This window comes from Oncorhynchus keta, unplaced genomic scaffold (genome assembly GCF_023373465.1).
Source record: "Oncorhynchus keta strain PuntledgeMale-10-30-2019 unplaced genomic scaffold, Oket_V2 Un_contig_20510_pilon_pilon, whole genome shotgun sequence".
NCBI classification, from domain to species: domain Eukaryota; kingdom Metazoa; phylum Chordata; class Actinopteri; order Salmoniformes; family Salmonidae; genus Oncorhynchus; species Oncorhynchus keta.
In genome coordinates this window covers 20,001-40,083 of record NW_026282047.1, presented here as the reverse complement: position 1 = coordinate 40,083, position 20,083 = coordinate 20,001, and the positions used below count along the sequence as shown (strand labels likewise).

Genomic DNA, 20,083 nt, shown 5'->3' with positions numbered 1-20,083 from the left:
GACTGAATTCTAGGAGGACTCATTAGAACTGAGACTATACAAATACTGTGGACTAACATAGAACTGGACTAAGGACCCTGCTCTCACTCTAAATGCTCTCACTCCATCCTCTATAGATGTATAGCTGGTTAACATAGAACTGGCTTCCTGGAAAGGACCCTGCTCTCACAAATACTGTAGATCTATAGCTGGGTAACAATGAGAACTGGCAGCTTACAAATACTGTGGAAAACCATAAACTGGCTCTATACAAATAGTGGGTTAACATAGAACTGGCTCTATACAAATACTGTGGTTAACATAGAACTGGCTCTATACAAATACTGTGGTTAACATAGAACTGGCTCTATACAAATACTGTGGTTAACATAGAACTGGCTCTATACAAATACTGTGGTTAACATAGAACTGGCTCTATACAAATACTGTGGTTAACATAGAACTGGCTCTATACAAATATTGTGGTTAACATAGAACTGGCTCTATAGAAATACTGTGGTTAACATAGAACTAGCTCTATAGAAATACTGTGGTTAACATAGAACTAGAACTGGCTCTATACTGTGGTTAACATAGAACTGGCTCTATACAAATACTGTGGAGCAAAACAAAACGTGGTGACGAGGAGATGTGTTAGGGGGACGGGGACACAAAATACCGTCGCAATAAGAAATCAGCGGTTACCTAGGTTACTCAGAAAAAAAGAGAAGAAGAAAAAACCACTACCAATTCATATCACATACCTTCAGGTTTTGCTCAGTGTTGTCAAACGTTGTCTGGAAATTAGGCCCGTTGATATCAGCCTGTAGGAAGGGATAGGATGTCGTTAATTCCCACAAACACTTCCTGCTCTGGAAAACGACCGCTTAGCTCATATAAGATTTCCATAGAAAGAGAGACCCAACGATACAAATATTGGGATTTTTCTTTCTAAAATAAGATATAGTGCTTGTGAACTTGGGCAAAATGCAAAATAGTGAGTGAGTGAGTATGAGTGAGTGAGTATGAGAGTGCGAGAGAGAGAGAGTGCGAGTGAGAGAGAATGAGAGAGTGAGTGAGAGAATGAGAGAGTGAGTGAGAGAGAGAGTGAGAGAGAGATGAGAGAGAGAGTGAGTGAGTGAGAATGAGAGAGAGTGAGTGAGAGTGAGTGAGTGAGTGAGTGAGAGAGTGAGTGAGTGAGTGAGTGAGTGAGTGAGTGAGTGAGTGAGTGAGAGAGAGTGAGAGAGTGAGTGAGTGAGAGTGAGTGAGTGAGTGAGTGAGTGAGTGAGTGAGTGAGTGAGTGAGTGAGTGAGTGAGTGAGTGAGTGAGAGTGAGTGAGTGAGTGAGTGAGTGAGTGAGTGAGTGGAGAGTGCGAGTGAGTGAGTGAGAGTGAGAGAGAGAGAGAGAGTGAGTGAGTGAGTGAGTGAGTGAGTGAGTGAGTGAGTGAGTGAGTAGATATCGATTTGAGACCAACAGAAGGAGTGAATGGACAAAAGGACCCCAGTGAGTAAAAGTCCACTTACTTTGGTGTACTCCACTTTGAGCAGGTCTGAGCCGTGTTTGTCTGAGGAGCTGATCAGGTGCAGAGGCTGGTTGTTGGAGTCTGGAAATGAACATCATTCATTACTAATCATGTCTGAAGATGCCCATCCCTGTTATAGAGGGTTAGAATCAGTTGGACGTTGACATGTACATAAATAATAGCGATTTCCTGTTTATAGACATCCCACGGCTCAGTCTACATCCTACATGGGCTGCTACTACCATTTCTGTGGAGGACTTAATCCCAGATACAGTCTCTACATTTACATTACATTTAAGTAGTTTAGCAGGCGCTACTTATCCAGAGCGACTGAGGTCAAAGGGGTTGGTGTTCATACACCTTATGACATCCAGTGGAACAGCCACTTTACAATAGTGCATCTAAATCTTTTTAGGGGGGTTACTGTACCTCTGATCTCACAGTAGTCCAGGCCTACTTTACAGAGGTGAGGGGTGAGGTCATAGGTCAGGGGTTAGTTAGTTAGGGTTACTGGTACCTCGTATCTCACAGTAGTCCAGGCCTACTTTACAGAGGTAGGAGGTGATGGTGAGGTCATAGGTTCTCATCTTGCCCTCTGCTCCCAGCTGAGACACACTGAGGGCTCACAGCGTCCAGGCCTCTCCTGGTCAGCCTGAGGTCAACTAACAGCACCTGGAGAACGTTCAGCAAAAACACACCTCGATAACATGGTAGGCCTTTAGACAGTGGATCTGTGGTCCTGTGTAGCATAGTGTTTCAGTGGTCCCTCTGCTCCCAGCTGAGACACACTGAGGGCTATAGACAGTGGTCCTGTGTAGCATAGCCTGACAGTGGTCCTGTGTAGCAACAGCACCTGTGTAGCAAAGCGCTTTAGACAGTGGTCCTGTGTAGCATAGCGCTTTAGACAGTGGTCCTGTGTAGCATAGCGCTTTAGACAGTGAATCTGTGGTCCTGTGTAGCATAGCGCTTTAGACAGTGGTCCTGTGTAGCATAGCGCTTTAGACAGTGGATCTGTGTCCTGTGTAGCTAGCATAGCGCTTTAGACAGTGGTCCTGTGTAGCATAGCGCTTTAGACAGTGGTCCTGTGTAGCATAGCGCTTTAGACAGTGGTCCTGTGTAGCATAGCGCTTTAGACAGTGGTCCTGTGTAGCATAGCGCTTTAGACAGTGGTCCTGTGTAGCATAGCGCTTTAGACAGTGGTCCTGTGTAGCATAGCGCTTTAGACAGTGGTCCTGTGTAGCATAGTGCTTTAGACAGTGGTCCTGTGTAGCATAGCGCTTTAGACAGTGGTCCTGTGGCCTAGCGCTGTAGACAGTGGTCCTGTAGTAGCATAGCGCTTTAGACAGTGGATCTGTGGTCCTGTGTAGCATAGCGCTTTAGACAGTGGTCCTGTGTAGCATAGCGCTTTAGACAGTGGTCCTGTGTAGCATAGCGCTTTAGACAGTGGTCCTGTGTAGCATAGCGCTTTAGACAGTGGTCCTGTGTAGCATAGCGCTTTAGACAGTGGTCCTGTGTAGCATAGCGCTTTAGACAGTGGTCCTGTGGTCCTAGCGCTAGACAGTGGTCCTGTAGTAGCATAGCGCTTTAGACAGTGGTCTGTGGTCCTGTGTAGCATAGCGCTTTAGACAGTGGTCCTGTGTAGCATAGCGCTTTAGACAGTAGTCCTGTGTAGCATAGCGCTTTAGACAGTGGTCCTGTGTAGCATAGCGCTTTAGACAGTGGTCCTGTGTAGCATAGCGCTTTAGACAGTGGTCCTGTGTAGCATAGCGCTTTAGACAGTGGTCCTGTGTAGCATAGCGCTTTAGACAGTGGTCCTGTGTAGCATAGCGCTTTAGACAGTGGTCCTGTGTAGCATAGCGCTTTAGACAGTGGTCCTGTGTAGCATAGCGCTTTAGACAGTGGTCCTGTGTGTGGTCCTGTGTAGCATAGCGCTTTAGACAGTGGTCCTGTGTAGCATAGCGCTTTAGACAGTGGTCCTGTGTAGCATAGCGCTTTAGACAGTGGTCCTGTGTAGCATAGCGCTTTAGACAGTAGTCCTGTGTAGCATAGCGCTTTAGACAGTGGTCCTGTGTAGCATAGCGCTTTAGACAGTGGTCCTGTGTAGCATAGCGCTTTAGACAGTGGTCCTGTGTAGCATAGCGCTTTAGACAGTGGTCCTGTGTAGCATAGCGCTTGGTGGTCCTGTGTAGCATAGCGCTTTAGACAGTGGTCCTGTGTAGCATAGCGCTTTAGACAGTGGTCCTGTGTAGCATAGCGCTTTAGACAGTGGTCCTGTGTAGCATAGCACTTTAGACAGTGGTCCTGTGTAGCATAGCGCTTTAGACAGACAGTGGTCCTGTGTAGCATAGCGCTTTAGACAGTGGTCCTGTGTAGCATAGCGCTTTAGACAGTGGTCCTGTGTAGCATAGCGCTATAGACAGTGGTCCTGTGTAGCATACTGCTTTAGACAGTGGTCCTGTGTAGCATAGTGCTTTAGACAGTGGTCCTGTGTAGCATAGCGCTTTAGACAGTGGTCCTGTGTAGCATAGCGCTTTAGACAGTGGTCCTGTGTAGCATAGCGCTATAGACAGTGGTCCTGTGTAGCATAGCGCTATAGACAGTGGTCCTGTGTAGCATAGCGCTTTAGACAGTGGTCCTGTGTAGCATAGCGCTTTAGACAGTGGTCCTGTGTAGCATAGTGCTTTAGACAGTGGTCCTGTATAGCATAGCGCTTTAGAAAGAGGTCCTGTGTAGCATAGCGCTTTAGACAGTGGTCCTGTGTAGCATAGCGCTTTAGAAAGAGGTCCTGTGTAGCATAGCGCTATAGACAGTGGTCCTGTGTAGCATAGCGCTTTAGACAGACAGTGGTCCTGTGTAGCATAGCGCTTTAGACAGAGGTCCTGTGTAGCATAGCGCTTTAGACAGACAGTGGTCCTGTGTAGCATAGCGCTTATATTACAGTACACAGTGGTCCTGTGTAGCATAGTGATTTAGACAGTGGTCCTGTGTAGCTCGGTTAGTAGAGCATAGCAACACCAGAGTTGTGCGTTCGACTCCCACTGGGGTCATCGATAGAAAAATGTATTGCTTTGATTATGGGGTTATTTGAACATTATCGAGTATTATATATATTTTTTTTAAAACACTTCGTACCGCTTTGACTTCAAACTTGAAGTGTACGTCAGTCAGTTCCTCTATGACGGAGGGTTGGTGCTCCTCATCCACAGACATATAATATGACTCTCCATCTGAGTCTGAGGAGGAAGATCAATATATAGAGTAATATAGACTACATATAGACTACATACAGACTACATATAGACTACATACAGACTACATATAGACTACATAGAGATTACATACAGACTACATACAGACTACATATAGATTACATAGAGATTACATTAGACTACATACAGACTACATATAGACTACATAGAGATTACATACAGACTACATATAGACTACATAGAGATTACATACAGACTACATATAGATTACATAAAGATTACATTAGACTACATACAGACTACATATAGACTAACCATTTTGAAAGAAGGTCGATTCGTTCTATCAAACGACTACCGCTATAGATTACACTGCCCTACCCTGAGATTACTCCCCTTAGAAATCTACATACAGACTAACAACCTATAGACTACCCCTCCTCTAGAGATTACATACACCCTACATCAACTCATCCCTGACTACATAAGAGAGATTACCCGTTCAGGCTACATATAGATTACATAGAGACCAGTACCCTTCTTTCTTAGACTACAAACAACGAGCTCTACTCTCAGAATGACCTTCTTGATCAAATCAGTCAGGTTTCAGACTAGTCATTCACAGACTACTCTTCTATAGACTACATCAGCACTGCTAAAGCATACAGACTCATCCTACAGACTACATGCCAGATTACATGAACCAGATCCTCCTCTCCACCCTCTCCGAGTGATTACATTAGACTACATACAGACTACATACAGACTACATCTCACTGGTGTCCCCAGGGCTCTGTTCAGACTCCTATACAGACCAAGTGGTGGCTCTGTCATAACCTACATGGTCTCTCCTATCATTGCTATGCAGACGACACTTACTTCTCCTTTCCCATACCAGGTGGCCAGGCTGCATGTCTGGCAGACATGACGGATCACCACCCAAACAACCTAGAGATCGCCATCACCTGACATACAGACTACTGGACAACACCCTGTCGCTCTCAACTAACATCAGACTTGTCATCTACATAGAGATTACATATAGATTACAAACAGACTCCAGAAACATAACCTTCCCAAGATTACATGGCTTCAGACTAAGACCATGGTGCTTGCCTACGGAGCTATAGATTAGGCATGATAGGCCCTACACCCAAACAATGGCACTGACTACACCTACAGACTACCACTACAGCACCCAGTCAAAACTGTAGTCTGGCTCCCCAATGGTGGAACACACTAGAGGACAGCGGAGTCAATACCACCTTCCGGAGACACCTGACTAAGGATACCTAGAAAATAATCCTTCTCATAAGATTACATACAGAAAGTACTGGATATAGACTACATAGAGATTACATACAGACTACATATAGACTACATACAGATTACATAGAGATTACATACAGACTACATATAGACTACATAGAGATTACATAGAGATTACATACAGACTACATAGAGATTACATACAGACTACATATAGACTACATAAGACTACATTGACTAGACTAGACATTAGACGACATTAGACGACATTAGACTACATTAGACTACATTAGACTACATTAGACTACATTAGACTACATATAGACTACATATAGACTACATACAGACTACATATAGACTACATAGAGATTACATTAGACTACATATAGATTAAATATAGACTACATACAGTTTGCATAGTGTAAAAAGATCACACATACACTGAGTGGACAAACCATTAGGAACACCTTCCTAATATTGATTTGCAACCCCCCCCACCCCCTTTCCTCCCTCAGAACAGCCTCAATTCGTCGGGTCATGGACTCTGCAAGGTGTCAAAGCAATCTACAGGGATGCTGACCCATGTTGACTCCAACGCTTCCCACAGTGTCAGGTTGGCTGGATGTCCTTTGGGTGGTAGACCATTCTTGATACACACGGGGAAACTGTTGAGAGTGAAAAACCCAGCATCGTTGCAGTTCTTGACACTCAAACCGGTGTGCCTGGCACCTACTACCATACCCTGTTCAAAGACACTTAAATATTTTGTCTTGCCCATTCACCCTCTGAATGGTACACATAGACAATCCATGTCTCAATTGTCTCAAGGCTTAAAAATCCTTCTTTAACCCGTCTCCTCCCCTTCATCTTTAACCTGTCTCCTCCCCTTCATCTTTAATCTGACTCCTCCCCTTCATCTACACTGATTGAAGTGGATTTAACAGGTGACATCAATAAGGGATCATAGCTTTCACCTGGATTCACCTGGTCAGTTTGTCATGAAAAGAGCAGGTGTTCCTAATGTTTTGTCTACTCAGTGTACATCACCTACAGACGTCTGGACATAAACAGAACATATCCCATAGTGAAAGAAATGTTTCCACTCATTCATGATTCATCCCATACAATAAAATAACAGATGGTCCATCTATCTCCTGGTCTTTGTTCTTCAGTAACAGATGGTCCTTCTATCTCCTGGTCTTTGTTCTTCAGTAACAGATGGTCCATCCATCTCCTGGTCTTTGTTCTTCAGTAACAGATGGTCCTTCTATCTCCTGGTCTTTGTTCTTCAGTAACAGATGGTCCTTCTATCTGCTGGTCTTTGTTCTTCAGTAACAGATGGTCCTTCTATCTCCTGGTCTTTGTTCTTCAGTAACAGATGGTCCTTCTATCTGCTGGTCTTTGTTCTTCAGTAACAGATGGTCCTTCTATCTCCTGGTCTTTGTTCTTCAGTAACAGATGGTCCATCTATCTCCTGGTCTTTGTTCTTCAGTAACAGATGGTCCTTCTATCTCCTGGTCTTTGTTCTTCAGTAACAGATGGTCCTTCTATCTCCTGGTCTTTGTTCTTCAATTACAGATGGTCCTTCTATCTCCTGGTCTTTGTTCTTCAGTAACAGATGGTCCTTCTATCTCCTGGTCTTTGTTCTTCAATAACAGATGGTCCTTCTATCTGCTGGTCTTTGTTCTTCAGTAACAGATGGTCCTTCTATCTCCTGGTCTTTGTTCTTCAGTAACAGATGGTCCTTCTATCTCCTGGTCTTTGTTCTTCAGTAACAGATGGTCCTTCTATCTCCTGGTCTTTGTTCTTCAGTAACAGATGGTCCTTCTATCTCCTGGTCTTTGTTCTTCCTTCTATCTCCTGGTCTTTGTTCTTCAGTAACAGATGGTCCTTCTATCTCCTGGTCTTTGTTCTTCAGTAACAGATGGTCCATCAATCTCCTGGTCTTTGTTCTTCAGTAACAGATGGTCCTTCTATCTCCTGGTCTTTGTTCTTCAGTAACAGATGGTTCTTCTATCTGCTGGTCTTTGTTCTTCAGTAACAGATGGTCCATCTATCTCCTGGTCTTTGTTCTTCCTTCTTCAGTAACAGATGGTCCTTCTATCTGCTGGTCTTTGTTCTTCAGTAACAGATGGTCCTTCTATCTCCTGGTCTTTGTTCTTCAGTAACAGATGGTCCATCTATCTCCTGGTCTTTGTTCTTTAGTAACAGATGGTCCTTCAATCTCCTGGTCTTTGTTCTTCAGTAACAGATGGTCCTTCTATCTCCTGGTCTTTGTTCTTCAGTAACAGATGGTCCTTCTATCTGCTGGTCTTTGTTCTTCAATAACAGATGGTCCATCTATCTCCTGGTCTTTGTTCTTCCTTCTTCAGTAACAGATGGTCCTTCTATCTGCTGGTCTTTGTTCTTCAGTAACAGATGGTCCTTCTATCTCCTGATCTTTGTTCTTCAGTAACAGATGGTCCTTCTATCTGCTGGTCTTTGTTCTTCAGTAACAGATGGTCCATCTATCTCCTGGTCTTTGTTCTTCAGTAACAGATGGTCCATCTATCTCCTGGTCTTTGTTCTTCAGTAACAGATGGTCCATCTCTCTGGTCTTTGTCTTTGTTCTTCCTGGTCTTTGTTCTTCAGTAACAGATGGTCCATCAATCTCCTGGTCTTTGTTCTTCAGTAACAGATGGTCCTTCTATCTCCTGGTCTTTGTTCTTCAGTAACAGATGGTCCTTCTATCTCCTGGTCTTTGTTCTTCAGTAACAGATGGTCCTTCTATCTCCTGGTCTTTGTTCTTCAGTAACAGATGGTCCATCTATCTCCTGGTCTTTGTTCTTCAGTAACAGATGGTCCATCTATCTGCTGGTCTTTGTTCTTCAGTAACAGATGGTCCTTCTATCTCCTGGTCTTTGTTCTTCAGTTATAGTTGCCATGGAAATGCCCTTGTTTGTCTGATCTAGTTCAGATGAAGGAGGTTGAGCCGCTGACTCTAAAATACAGTCTTCTGTTCCCTGAGGGGGGAGCTGTTGTATTCTGGCTTGCACTCGACATCGACTCACCGTCCTCAACAGACAACTCTGAGTCGTGGCATCCATTTTAGACAAAGACCAGGGGACAGGAGGAGCATCCCATCTAGGATCAGATTACCTGACGCCCAATTATAACCATTAAGAGTGGTAAGATAACAGCAGACCCTGGATCAGTTCCTGCAGAAACAGTTTAGTGAAGAACCCCCCCCCACACCTGTCTCTAATGCATCCAGCAGGACGGTGGGCTGTAAACCCAGGACGTTGGGCCTGGCCTCAGACAAACACAGCATCTAGTGGAAACAAGATGGGAGGGGGAAGAAAACAGTTGATTGCCAATCCTATTACTATTAGACATTATGAACTGTACCAATATAATGGGTGTGTGTAGAGGATACTCTACTGGTGAACTGGGGCATACCAACTGTACCAATATAATGGGTGTGTGTAGAGGTTACTCTACTGGTGAACTGGGGCATACCAACTGTACCAATATGATGGGTGTGTGTAGAGGATACTCTACTGGTGAACTGGGGCATACCAACTGTACCAATATAATGGGTGTGTGTAGAGGATACTCTACTGGTGAACTGGGGCATACCAACTGTACCAATATAATGGGTGTGTGTAGAGGTTACTCTACTGGTGAACTGGGGCATACCAACTGTACCAATATGATGGGTGTGTGTAGAGGATACTCTACTGGTGAACTGGGGCATACCAACTGTACCAATATAATGGGTGTGTGTAGAGGATACTCTACTGGTGAACTGGGGCAAACCAACTGTACCAATATAATGGGTGTGTGTAGAGGATACTCTACTGGTGAACTGGGGCATACCAACTGCACCAATATAATGTGTGTACCTGTACCTTCTGGGTGGGGGTGGAATAACTCTGGGGCAAACCAACTGTACCTTCTGGGTGGGGGTGGAAGGGGTGGAATCCCTCTGGGGCATACCAACTGTACCTTCTGGGTGGGGGTGGAAGGGGTGGAATCCCTCTGGGGCAGGGGGATGCTGTTGACCAGGTCCAACACTCCCTGGATCTTCTGGTCTGAGATCTTCACATGGAGGAGAGGCAGTTCTCCAGACACCTTTAATCTGGAACACAGTAGATACCAGAGGTTTACTAATCTGGAACACAGTAGATACCATACCAGAGGTTTACTAATCTGGAACACAGTAGATACCAGAGGTTTACTAATCTGGAACACAGTAGATACCAGAGGTTTACTAATCTGGAACACAGTAGATACCAGAGGTTTACTAATCTGGAACACACTAGATACCAGAGGTTTAGTAATCTGGAACACAGTAGATACCAGAGGTTTACTAATCTGGAACACAGTAGATACCAGAGGTTTACTAATCTGGAACACAGTAGATACCATACCAGAGGTTTACTAATCTGGAACACAGTAGATACCAGAGGTTTACTAATCTGGAACACAGTAGATACCAGAGGTTTACTAATCTGGAACACAGTAGATACCAGAGGTTTACTAATCTGGAACACAGTAGATACCAGAGGTTTACTAATCTGGAACACAGTAGATACCAGAGGTTTACTAATCTGGAACACAGTAGATACCAGAGGTTTACTAATCTGGAACACAGTAGATACCAGAGGTTTACTAATCTGGAACACAGTAGATACCAGAGGTTTACTAATCTGGAACACAGTAGATACCAGAGGTTTACTAATCTGGAACACAGTAGATACCAGAGGTTTACTAATCTGGAACACAGTAGATACCAGAGGTTTACTAATCTGGAACACAGAGATACCAGAGGTTTACTAATCTGGAACACAGTAGATACCAGAGGTTTACTAATCTGGAACACAGTAGATACCAGAGGTTTACTAATCTGGAACACAGTAGATACCAGAGGTTTACTAATCTGGAACACAGTAGATACCAGAGGTTTACTAATCTGGAACACAGTAGATACCAGATTTACTAATCCAGAGGTTTACTAATCTGGAACACAGTAGATACCACAGAGGTTTACTAATCTGGAACACAGTAGATACCAGAGGTTTACTAATCTGGAACACAGTAGATACCAGAGGTTTACTAATCTGGAACACAGTAGATACCAGAGGTTTACTAATCTGGAACACAGTAGATACCAGAGGTTTACTAATCTGGAACACAGTAGATACCAGAGGTTTACTAATCTGGAACACAGTAGATACCAGAGGTTTACTAATCTGGAACACAGTAGATACCAGAGGTTTACTAATCTGGAACACAGTAGATACCAGAGGTTTACTAATCTGGAACACAGTAGATACCAGAGGTTTACTAATCTGGAACACAGTAGATACCAGAGGTTTACTAATCTGGAACACAGTAGATACCAGAGGTTTACTAATCTGGAACACAGTAGATACCAGAGGTTTACTAATCTGGAACACAGTAGATACCAGAGGTTTACTAATCTGGAACACAGTAGATACCAGAGGTTTACTAATCTGGAACACAGTAGATACCAGAGGTTTACTAATCTGGAACACAGTAGATACCAGAGGTTTACTAATCTGGAACACAGTAGATACCAGAGGTTTAGTAATCTGGAACACAGTAGATACCAGAGGTTTACTAATCTGGTCTGGTGTTACCTGGCTCAGCCCCCCCAGTCTGGTTAACAGTCTGGTGTTACCTGGCTCAGCCCCCCCAGTCTGGTATAACCTGGCTCAGCCCCCCCAGCCTGGTGTTACCTGGCTCAGCCCCCCCAGTCTGGTGTTACCTGGCTCAGCCCCCCCAGTCTGGTGTTACCTGGCTCAGCCCCCCCAGTCTGGTGTTACCTGGCTCAGCCCCCCCAGTCTGGTGTTACCTGGCTCAGCCCCCCCAGTCTGGTATTACCTGGCTCAGCCCCCCAGTCTGGTATTACCTGGCTCAGCCCCCCCAGTCTGGTATTACCTGGCTCAGCCCCCCCAGTCTGGTATTACCTGGCTCAGCCCCCCAGTCTGGTATTATCTGGCTCAGCCCCCCAGTCTGGTATTATCTGGCTCAGCCCCCCCAGTCTGGTGTTACCTGGCTCAGCCCCCCCAGTCTGGTATTACCTGGCTCAGCCCCCCAGTCTGGTATTACCTGGCTCAGCCCCCCCAGTCTGGTATTACCTGGCTCAGCCCCCCCAGTCTGGTATTACCTGGCTCAGCCCCCCAGTCTGGTATTACCTGGCTCAGCCCCCCAGTCTGGTATTACCTGGCTCAGCCCCCCCAGTCTGGTATTACCTGGCTCAGCCCCCCCAGTCTGGTATTACCTGGCTCAGCCCCCCCAGTCTGGTGTTACCTGGCTCAGCCCCCCCAGTCTGGTATTACCTGGCTCAGCCCCCCCCAGTCTGGTATTACCTGGCTCAGCCCCCCCAGTCTGGTATTACCTGGCTCAGCCCCCCAGTCTGGTATTACCTGGCTCAGCCCCCCAGTCTGGTATTACCTGGCTCAGCCCCCAGTCTGGTATTACCTGGCTCAGCCCCCCAGTCTGGTATTACCTGGCTCAGCCCCCCAGTCTGGTATTATCTGGCTCAGCCCCCCAGTCTGGTACATCTGGCTCAGCCCCCCAGTCTGGTGTTACCTGGCTCAGCCCCCCAGTCTGGTATTACCTGGCTCAGCCCCCCAGTCTGGTAGAGGACCTGGCTCAGCCCCCCAGTCTGGTACAGGCTCAGCCCCCCAGTCTGGTATTACCTGGCTCAGCCCCCCAGTCTGGTATTACCTGGCTCAGCCCCCCAGTCTGGTACAGAGCCCCCCAGTCTGGGGCTCAGCCCCCCAGTCTGGTATTACCTGGCTCAGCCCCCCAGTCTGGTATTACCTGAGCCCCCCAGTCTGGTGACAGGCTCAGCCCCCCAGTCTGGTATTACCTGGCTCAGCCCCCCAGTCTGGTACACCTGGCTCAGCCCCCCAGTCTGGTATTACCTGGCTCAGCCCCCAGTCTGGTATTACCTGGCTCAGCCCCCCCAGTCTGGTATTACCTGGCTCAGCCCCCCCAGTCTGGTGTTACCTGGCTCAGCCCCCCCAGTCTGGTGTTACCTGGGCATCCTGGTGTCCTTCTCCACCATGCATTTGGCCAGCTGGAGGCTGAAGTCCATGGGCTGCAGGATGTGCTGTACAGAGGAACCACGTTGACGGGCCGTCTTCCACTCCTCACCTGTAGGGACAGACCGGAACAGTGGGGGACAGAGCTCAGTGGGGACAGAGACCGGAACAGTGGGGGACAGAGACCGGAACAGTGGGGGACAGAGCTCAGTGGGGGACAGAGCTCAGTGGGGACAGAGACCAGTGGGGGACAGAGCTCAGTGGGGACAGAGCTCAGTGGGGGACAGAGCTCAGTGGGGACAGAGCTCAGTGGGGACAGAGCTCAGTGGGGACAGACCGGAACAGTGAGGGACAGAGCTCAGTGGGGGACAGAGCTCAGTGGGGACAGAGCTCAGTGGGGGACAGAGCTCAGTGGGGACAGAGCTCAGTGGGGGACAGAGCTCAGTGGGACAGACCGGAACAGTGGGGGACAGAGCTCAGTGGGGACAGACCGGAACAGTGGGGGACAGAACGGAACAGTGGGGGACAGAGCTCAGTGGGGACAGACCAGAACAGTGGGGACAGAACGGAACAGTGGGGACAGAGCTCAGTGGGGACAGAGACCGGAACAGTGGGGACAGAGCTCAGTGGGGACAGACCGGAACAGTGGGGGACAGAACGGAACAGTGGGGGACAGAGCTCAGTGGGGACAGACCGGAACAGTGGGGGACAGAGCTCAGTGGGGACAGACCGGAACAGTAGGGGACAGAGCTCAGTGGGGACAGAGACCGGAACAGTGGGGGACAGAGACCGGAACAGTGGGGGACAGAGCTCAGTGGGGACAGACCAGAACAGTGGGGAACAGAGACCGGAACAGTGGGGACAGAGACCGGAACAGTGGGGACAGAGCTCAGTGGGGACAGACCAGAACAGTGGGGACAGAGACCGGAACAGTGGGGGACAGAGCTCAGTGGGGACAGACCAGAACAGTGGGGGACAGAGACCGGAACAGTGGGGACAGAGACCAGAACAGTGGGGACAGAGACCGGAACAGTGGGGGACAGAGACCGGAACAGTGGGGACAGAGACCGGAACAGTGGGGGACAGAGACCGGAACAGTGGGGGACAGAGCTCAGTGGGGACAGACCAGAACAGTGGGGACAGAGCTCAGTGGGGACAGACCAGAACAGTGGGGACAGAGACCAGAACAGTGGGGGACAGAGACCGGAACAGTGGGGACAGAGCTCAGTGGGGACAGAGACAGAACAGTGGGGACAGAGACCAGAACAGTGGGGGACAGAGACCGGAACAGTGGGGACAGAGACCGGAACAGTGGGGGACAGAGCTCAGTGGGGACAGACCAGAACAGTGGGGACAGAGACCGGAACAGTGGGGACAGAGACAGAAACAGTGAGGGACAGAGCTCAGTGGACAGAGACAGAAACCGTGAGGGACAGAGCTCAGCGGGGACAGAGACAGAAACAGTGAGGGACAGAGCTCAGTGGACAGAGACAGAAACAGTGAGGGACAGAGACAGAAACAGTGAGGGACAGAGACAGAAACAGTGGGGGACAGAGCTCAGTGGACAGAGACAGAAACCGTGAGGGACAGAGCTCAGTGGGGACAGAGACAGAAACAGTGAGGGACAGAGACAGAAACAGTGAGGGACAGAGACAGAAACAGTGAGGGACAGAGACAGAAACAGTGAGGGACAGAGCTCAGTGGACAGAGACAGAAACAGTGAGGGACAGAGCTCAGTGGACAGAGACAGAAACAGTGAGGGACAGAGCTCAGTGGGGACAGAGACAGAAACAGTGAGGGACAGAGCTCAGTGGACAGAGACAGAAACAGTGAGGGACAGAGCACAGTGAGGGACAGAGACAGAAACAGTGAGGGACAGAGCTCAGTGGACAGAGACAGAAACAGTGAGGGACAGAGCTCAGTGGACAGAGACAGAAACAGTGAGGGACAGAGACAGAAACAGTGAGGGACAGAGACAGAAACAGTGAGGGACAGAGACAGAAACAGTGAGGGACAGAGACAGAAACAGTGAGGGACAGAGCTCAGTGGGCAGAGACAGAAACAGTGAGGGACAGAGACAGAAACAGTGAGGGACACAGCTCAGTTGGGGACAGAGACAGAAACAGTGAGGGACAGAGCTCAGTGGGCAGAGACAGAAACAGTGAGGGACAGAGACAGAAACAGTGAGGGACAGAGACAGAAACAGTGAGGGACAGAGACAGAAACAGTGAGGGACAGAGACAGAAACAGTGAGGACCACAGCTCAGTGGGGACAGAGACAGAAACAGTGAGGGACAGAGACAGAAACAGTGAGGGACAGAGACAGAAACAGTGAGGGACAGAGACAGAAACAGTGAGGGACAGAGACAGAAACAGTGAGGGACACAGCTCAGTGGGGACAGAGACAGAAACAGTGAGGGACACAGCTCAGTGGGCAGAGACAGAAACAGTGAGGGACAGAGACAGAAACAGTGAGGGACAGAGACAGAAACAGTGAGGGACAGAGACAGAAACAGTGAGGGACAGAGACAGAAACAGTGAGGGACACAGCTCAGTGGGGACAGAGACAGAAACAGTGAGGGACACAGCTCAGTGGGGACAGAGACAGAAACAGTGAGGGACAGAGACAGAAACAGTGAGGGACAGAGACAGAAACAGTGAGGGACAGAGACAGAAACAGTGAGGGACACAGCTCAGTGGGGACAGAGACAGAAACAGTGAGGGACACAGCTCAGTGGGGACAGAGACAGAAACAGTGAGGGACAGAGCTCAGTGGGGACAGAGACAGAAACAGTGAGGGACAGAGACAGAAACAGTGAGGGACACAGCTCAGTGGGGACAGAGACAGAAACAGTGAGGGACAGAGCTCAGTGGGCAGAGACAGAAACAGTGAGGGACAGAGACAGAAACAGTGAGGGACAGAGACAGAAACAGTGAGGGACAGAGCTCAGTGGGCAGAGACAGAAACAGTGAGGGACACAGCTCAGTGGGGACAGAGACAGAAACAGTGAGGGACAGAGACAGAAACAGTGAGGGACAGAGACAGAAACAGTGAGGGACACAGCTCAGTGGGGACAGAGACAGAAACAGTGAGGGACACAGCTCAGTGGGGACAGAGCTCAGTGGGGACAGAGCTCAGTGGGGGACAGAGCTCAGTGGGGGACAGAGCTCAGTGGGGGACAGAGCTCAGTGGGGACAGACCGGAACAGTGAGGGACAGAGCTCAGTGGGGACAGAGCTCAGTGGGGGACAGAGCTCAGTGGGGGACAGAGCTCAGTGGGGGACAGAGCTCAGTGGGGACAGAGCTCAGTGTGGACAGACCGAACAGTGGGGACAGAGCTCAGTGGGGACAGACCAGAACAGTGGGGACAGAACGGAACAGTGGGGGACAGAGCTCAGTGGGGACAGACCAGAACAGTGGGGACAGAACGGAACAGTGGGGGACAGAGCTCAGTGGGGACAGAGACCGAAACAGTGGGGACAGAGCTCAGTGGGGACAGACCGGAACAGTGGGGGACAGAACGGAACAGTGGGGACAGAGCTCAGTGGGGACAGACCGATCAACAGTGGGGACAGAGCTCAGTGGGGACAGACCGGAACAGTGGGGACAGAGCTCAGTGGGGACAGAGACCGAAACAGTGGGGACAGAGCTCAGTGGGGACAGAGACCGGAACAGTGGGGGACAGAGCTCAGTGGGGACAGAGACCAGAACAGTGGGGACAGAGACCAGAACAGTGGGGACAGAGACCGAACAGTGGGGACAGAGCTCAGTGGGGACAGACCAGAACAGTGGGGGACAGAGACCGGAACAGTGGGGACAGAGCTCAGTGGGGACAGACCAGAACAGTGGGGACAGAGACCGGAACAGTGGGGACAGAGACCAGAACAGTGGGGACAGAGACAGAACAGTGGGGACAGAGACCGGAACAGTGGGGACAGAGACCAGAACAGTGGGGACAGAGCTCAGTGGGGACAGACCAGAACAGTGGGGACAGAGCTCAGTGGGGACAGACCAGAACAGTGGGGGACAGAGACCGGAACAGTGGGGACAGAGACCGGAACAGTGGGGGACAGAGCTCAGTGGGGACAGACCAGAACAGTGGGGGACAGAGACCGGAACAGTGGGGACAGAGACCGAACAGTGGGGACAGAGACCGGAACAGTGGGGGACAGAGCTCAGTGGGGACAGACCAGAACAGTGGGGGACAGAGACCGGAACAGTGGGGACAGAGACCGGAACAGTGGGGGACAGAGCTCAGTGGGGACAGAGACAGAAACAGTGAGGGACAGAGCTCAGTGGACAGAGACAGAAACAGTGAGGGACAGAGCTCAGTGGACAGAAACAGTGAGGGACAGAGACAGAAACAGTGAGGGACAGAGACAGAAACAGTGGGGACAGAGCTCAGTGGACAGAGACAGAAACAGTGAGGGACAGAGCTCAGTGGGGACAGAGACAGAAACAGTGAGGGACAGAGACAGAAACAGTGAGGGACAGAGACAGAAACAGTGAGGGACAGAGACAGAAACAGTGAGGGACAGAGCTCAGTGGACAGAGACAGAAACAGTGAGGGACAGAGCTCAGTGGACAGAGACAGAAACCGTGAGGGACAGAGCTCAGTGGGGACAGAGACAGAAACAGTGAGGACAGAGCTCAGTGGACAGAGACAGAAACAGTGAGGGACAGACAGAAACAGTGAGGGACAGAGACAGAAACAGTGAGGGACAGAGCGCAGTGAACAGAGACAGAAACAGTGAGGGACAGAGCTCAGTGGACAGAGACAGAAACAGTGAGGGACAGAGACAGAAACAGTGAGGACAGAGACAGAAACAGTAGGGACAGAGACAGAAACAGTGAGGGACAGAGACAGAAACAGTGAGGGACAGAGACAGAAACAGTGAGGGACAGAGCTCAGTGGGCAGAGACAGAAACAGTGAGGGACAGAGACAGAAACAGTGAGGGACACAGCTCAGTTGGGGACAGAGACAGAAACAGTGAGGGACAGAGACAGAAACAGTGAGGGACAGAGACAGAAACAGTGAGGGACAGAGACAGAAACAGTGAGGGACAGAGACAGAAACAGTGAGGGACAGAGACAGAAACAGTGAGGACCACAGCTCAGTGGGGACAGAGACAGAAACAGTGAGGGACAGAGACAGAAACAGTGAGGGACAGAGACAGAAACAGTGAGGGACAGAGACAGAAACAGTGAGGGACAGAGACAGAAACAGTGAGGGACACAGCTCAGTGGGGACAGAGACAGAAACAGTGAGGGACACAGCTCAGTGGGGACAGAGACAGAAACAGTGAGGGACAGAGACAGAAACAGTGAGGGACAGAGACAGAAACAGTGAGGGACAGAAACAGTGAGGGACACAGCTCAGTGGGGACAGAGACAGAAACAGTGAGGGACACAGCTCAGTGGGGACAGAGACAGAAACAGTGAGGGACAGAGCTCAGTGGGCAGAGACAGAAACAGTGAGGGACAGAGACAGAAACAGTGAGGGACACAGCTCAGTGGGGACAGAGACAGAAACAGTGAGGGACAGAGCTCAGTGGGCAGAGACAGAAACAGTGAGGGACAGAGACAGAAACAGTGAGGGACAGAGACAGAAACAGTGAGGGACAGAGCTCAGTGGGGACAGAGACAGAAACAGTGAGGGACACAGCTCAGTGGGGACAGAGACAGAAACAGTGAGGGACAGAGACAGAAACAGTGAGGGACAGAGACAGAAACAGTGAGGGACACAGCTCAGTGGGGACAGAGACAGAAACAGTGAGGGACAGAGACAGAAACAGTGAGGGACAGAGACAGAAACAGTGAGGGACAGAGCTCAGTGGGGACAGAGACAGAAACAGTGAGGGACACAGCTCAGTAGGGACAGAGACAGAAACAGTGAGGGACACATCTCAGTGGGGACACATCTCAGTAGGGACAGAGACAGAAACAGTGAGGGACAGAGACAGAAACAGTGAGGGACAGAGCTCAGTGGACAGAGACAGAAACAGTGAGGGACAGAGCTCAGTGTGCATTGGTGCTCACAAGGCAGTAGACTGAGTGAATGTTTGTTCCATAATGACATTAACAGGAAAACACTGTTAGTGGGAAGACATCTGAGTGGTTTCATGAGACACAGATTTAAAACACTGTTTGCAATGCAGTAAGGGGGAAGATGCAACAACTAGCATGTTGCTAATATAGAAGATGTAGCAGCACCACTGTATGATCGTATGTATGTAGTGTATATATATATATGTAGTAGATTCACTTCTCTCTCTCCACTCATGTTCCTCGGCTACTACCGTCTAACGTGTGTGTGTGTGTGTGTGTGTGTGTGTCTGTGTCTGTGTCTGTGTCTGTGTCTGTGTCTGTGTCTGTGTCTGTGTCTGTGTCTGTGTCTGTGTCTGTATGTGTGTGTGTGTGTGTGTGTGTGTGTGTGTGTGTGTGTGTGTATGTGTGTGTGTGTGTATGTCTGTGTCTGTGTGTGTATGTATGTGTGTGTATGTATGTGTGTGTGTGTGTATGTATGTGTGTGTGTGTGTATGTGCGTGTGTGTATGTGCGCGCGTGTGTGTATGTATGTGCGTGTGAGTGTGTGTATGCGTGTGCGTGTGCGCGTGTCTCACCTGTGTCTGTGTGTGTGTGTGTGTGTGTGTGTGTGTGTGTGTGTGTGTGTGTGTGTGTGTGTGTGTGTGTGTGTGTGTGTGTGTGTGTGTGTGTGTCTGTGTGTCTGTGTGTGTGTGTGTGTGTGTGTCTGTGTCTGTGTACCTGACTTGCTGTAAAGGACCTGGACACTTCGTAGCTCCAGTGAGTACTTCTCGTAGGCACGGTCCATAATCTCCTCCAGGGAACTGAAACTGGGTGATAAAGACTGGGGGTTTCCCTGGTCCACACTCAACAGCTACCCACACACACCCACACCCACACACACACACACACACACGCACACACACACACACCTTTAAAACTATGACACAATAAAACAATAGGGTGTCTTTAGACTGTAGACTACCAGTCTGTTCTCACCTGTAGACTACCCGTCTGTTCTCCCC

General features: G+C 49.1%; 1 protein-coding gene across 1 annotated transcript in view; it reads right to left on the bottom strand.

Annotated features, from left to right (window-relative positions):
• LOC127920769 (intermembrane lipid transfer protein VPS13C-like) overlaps window positions 1–20,083 on the bottom strand; it is a gene marked incomplete at its 5' end in the record, with an annotated part of 50,585 nt that overhangs the window by 10,613 nt on the left and 19,889 nt on the right. Inside the window, 7 exons of the mRNA XM_052504806.1 lie at window positions 744–803; window positions 1,503–1,582; window positions 4,627–4,734; window positions 9,211–9,286; window positions 9,964–10,096; window positions 13,029–13,146; window positions 19,800–19,932. Coding sequence (XP_052360766.1) covers window positions 744–803; window positions 1,503–1,582; window positions 4,627–4,734; window positions 9,211–9,286; window positions 9,964–10,096; window positions 13,029–13,146; window positions 19,800–19,932 — 708 coding nt within the window. The remainder of the gene's footprint in view (window positions 1–743; window positions 804–1,502; window positions 1,583–4,626; window positions 4,735–9,210; window positions 9,287–9,963; window positions 10,097–13,028; window positions 13,147–19,799; window positions 19,933–20,083) is intronic.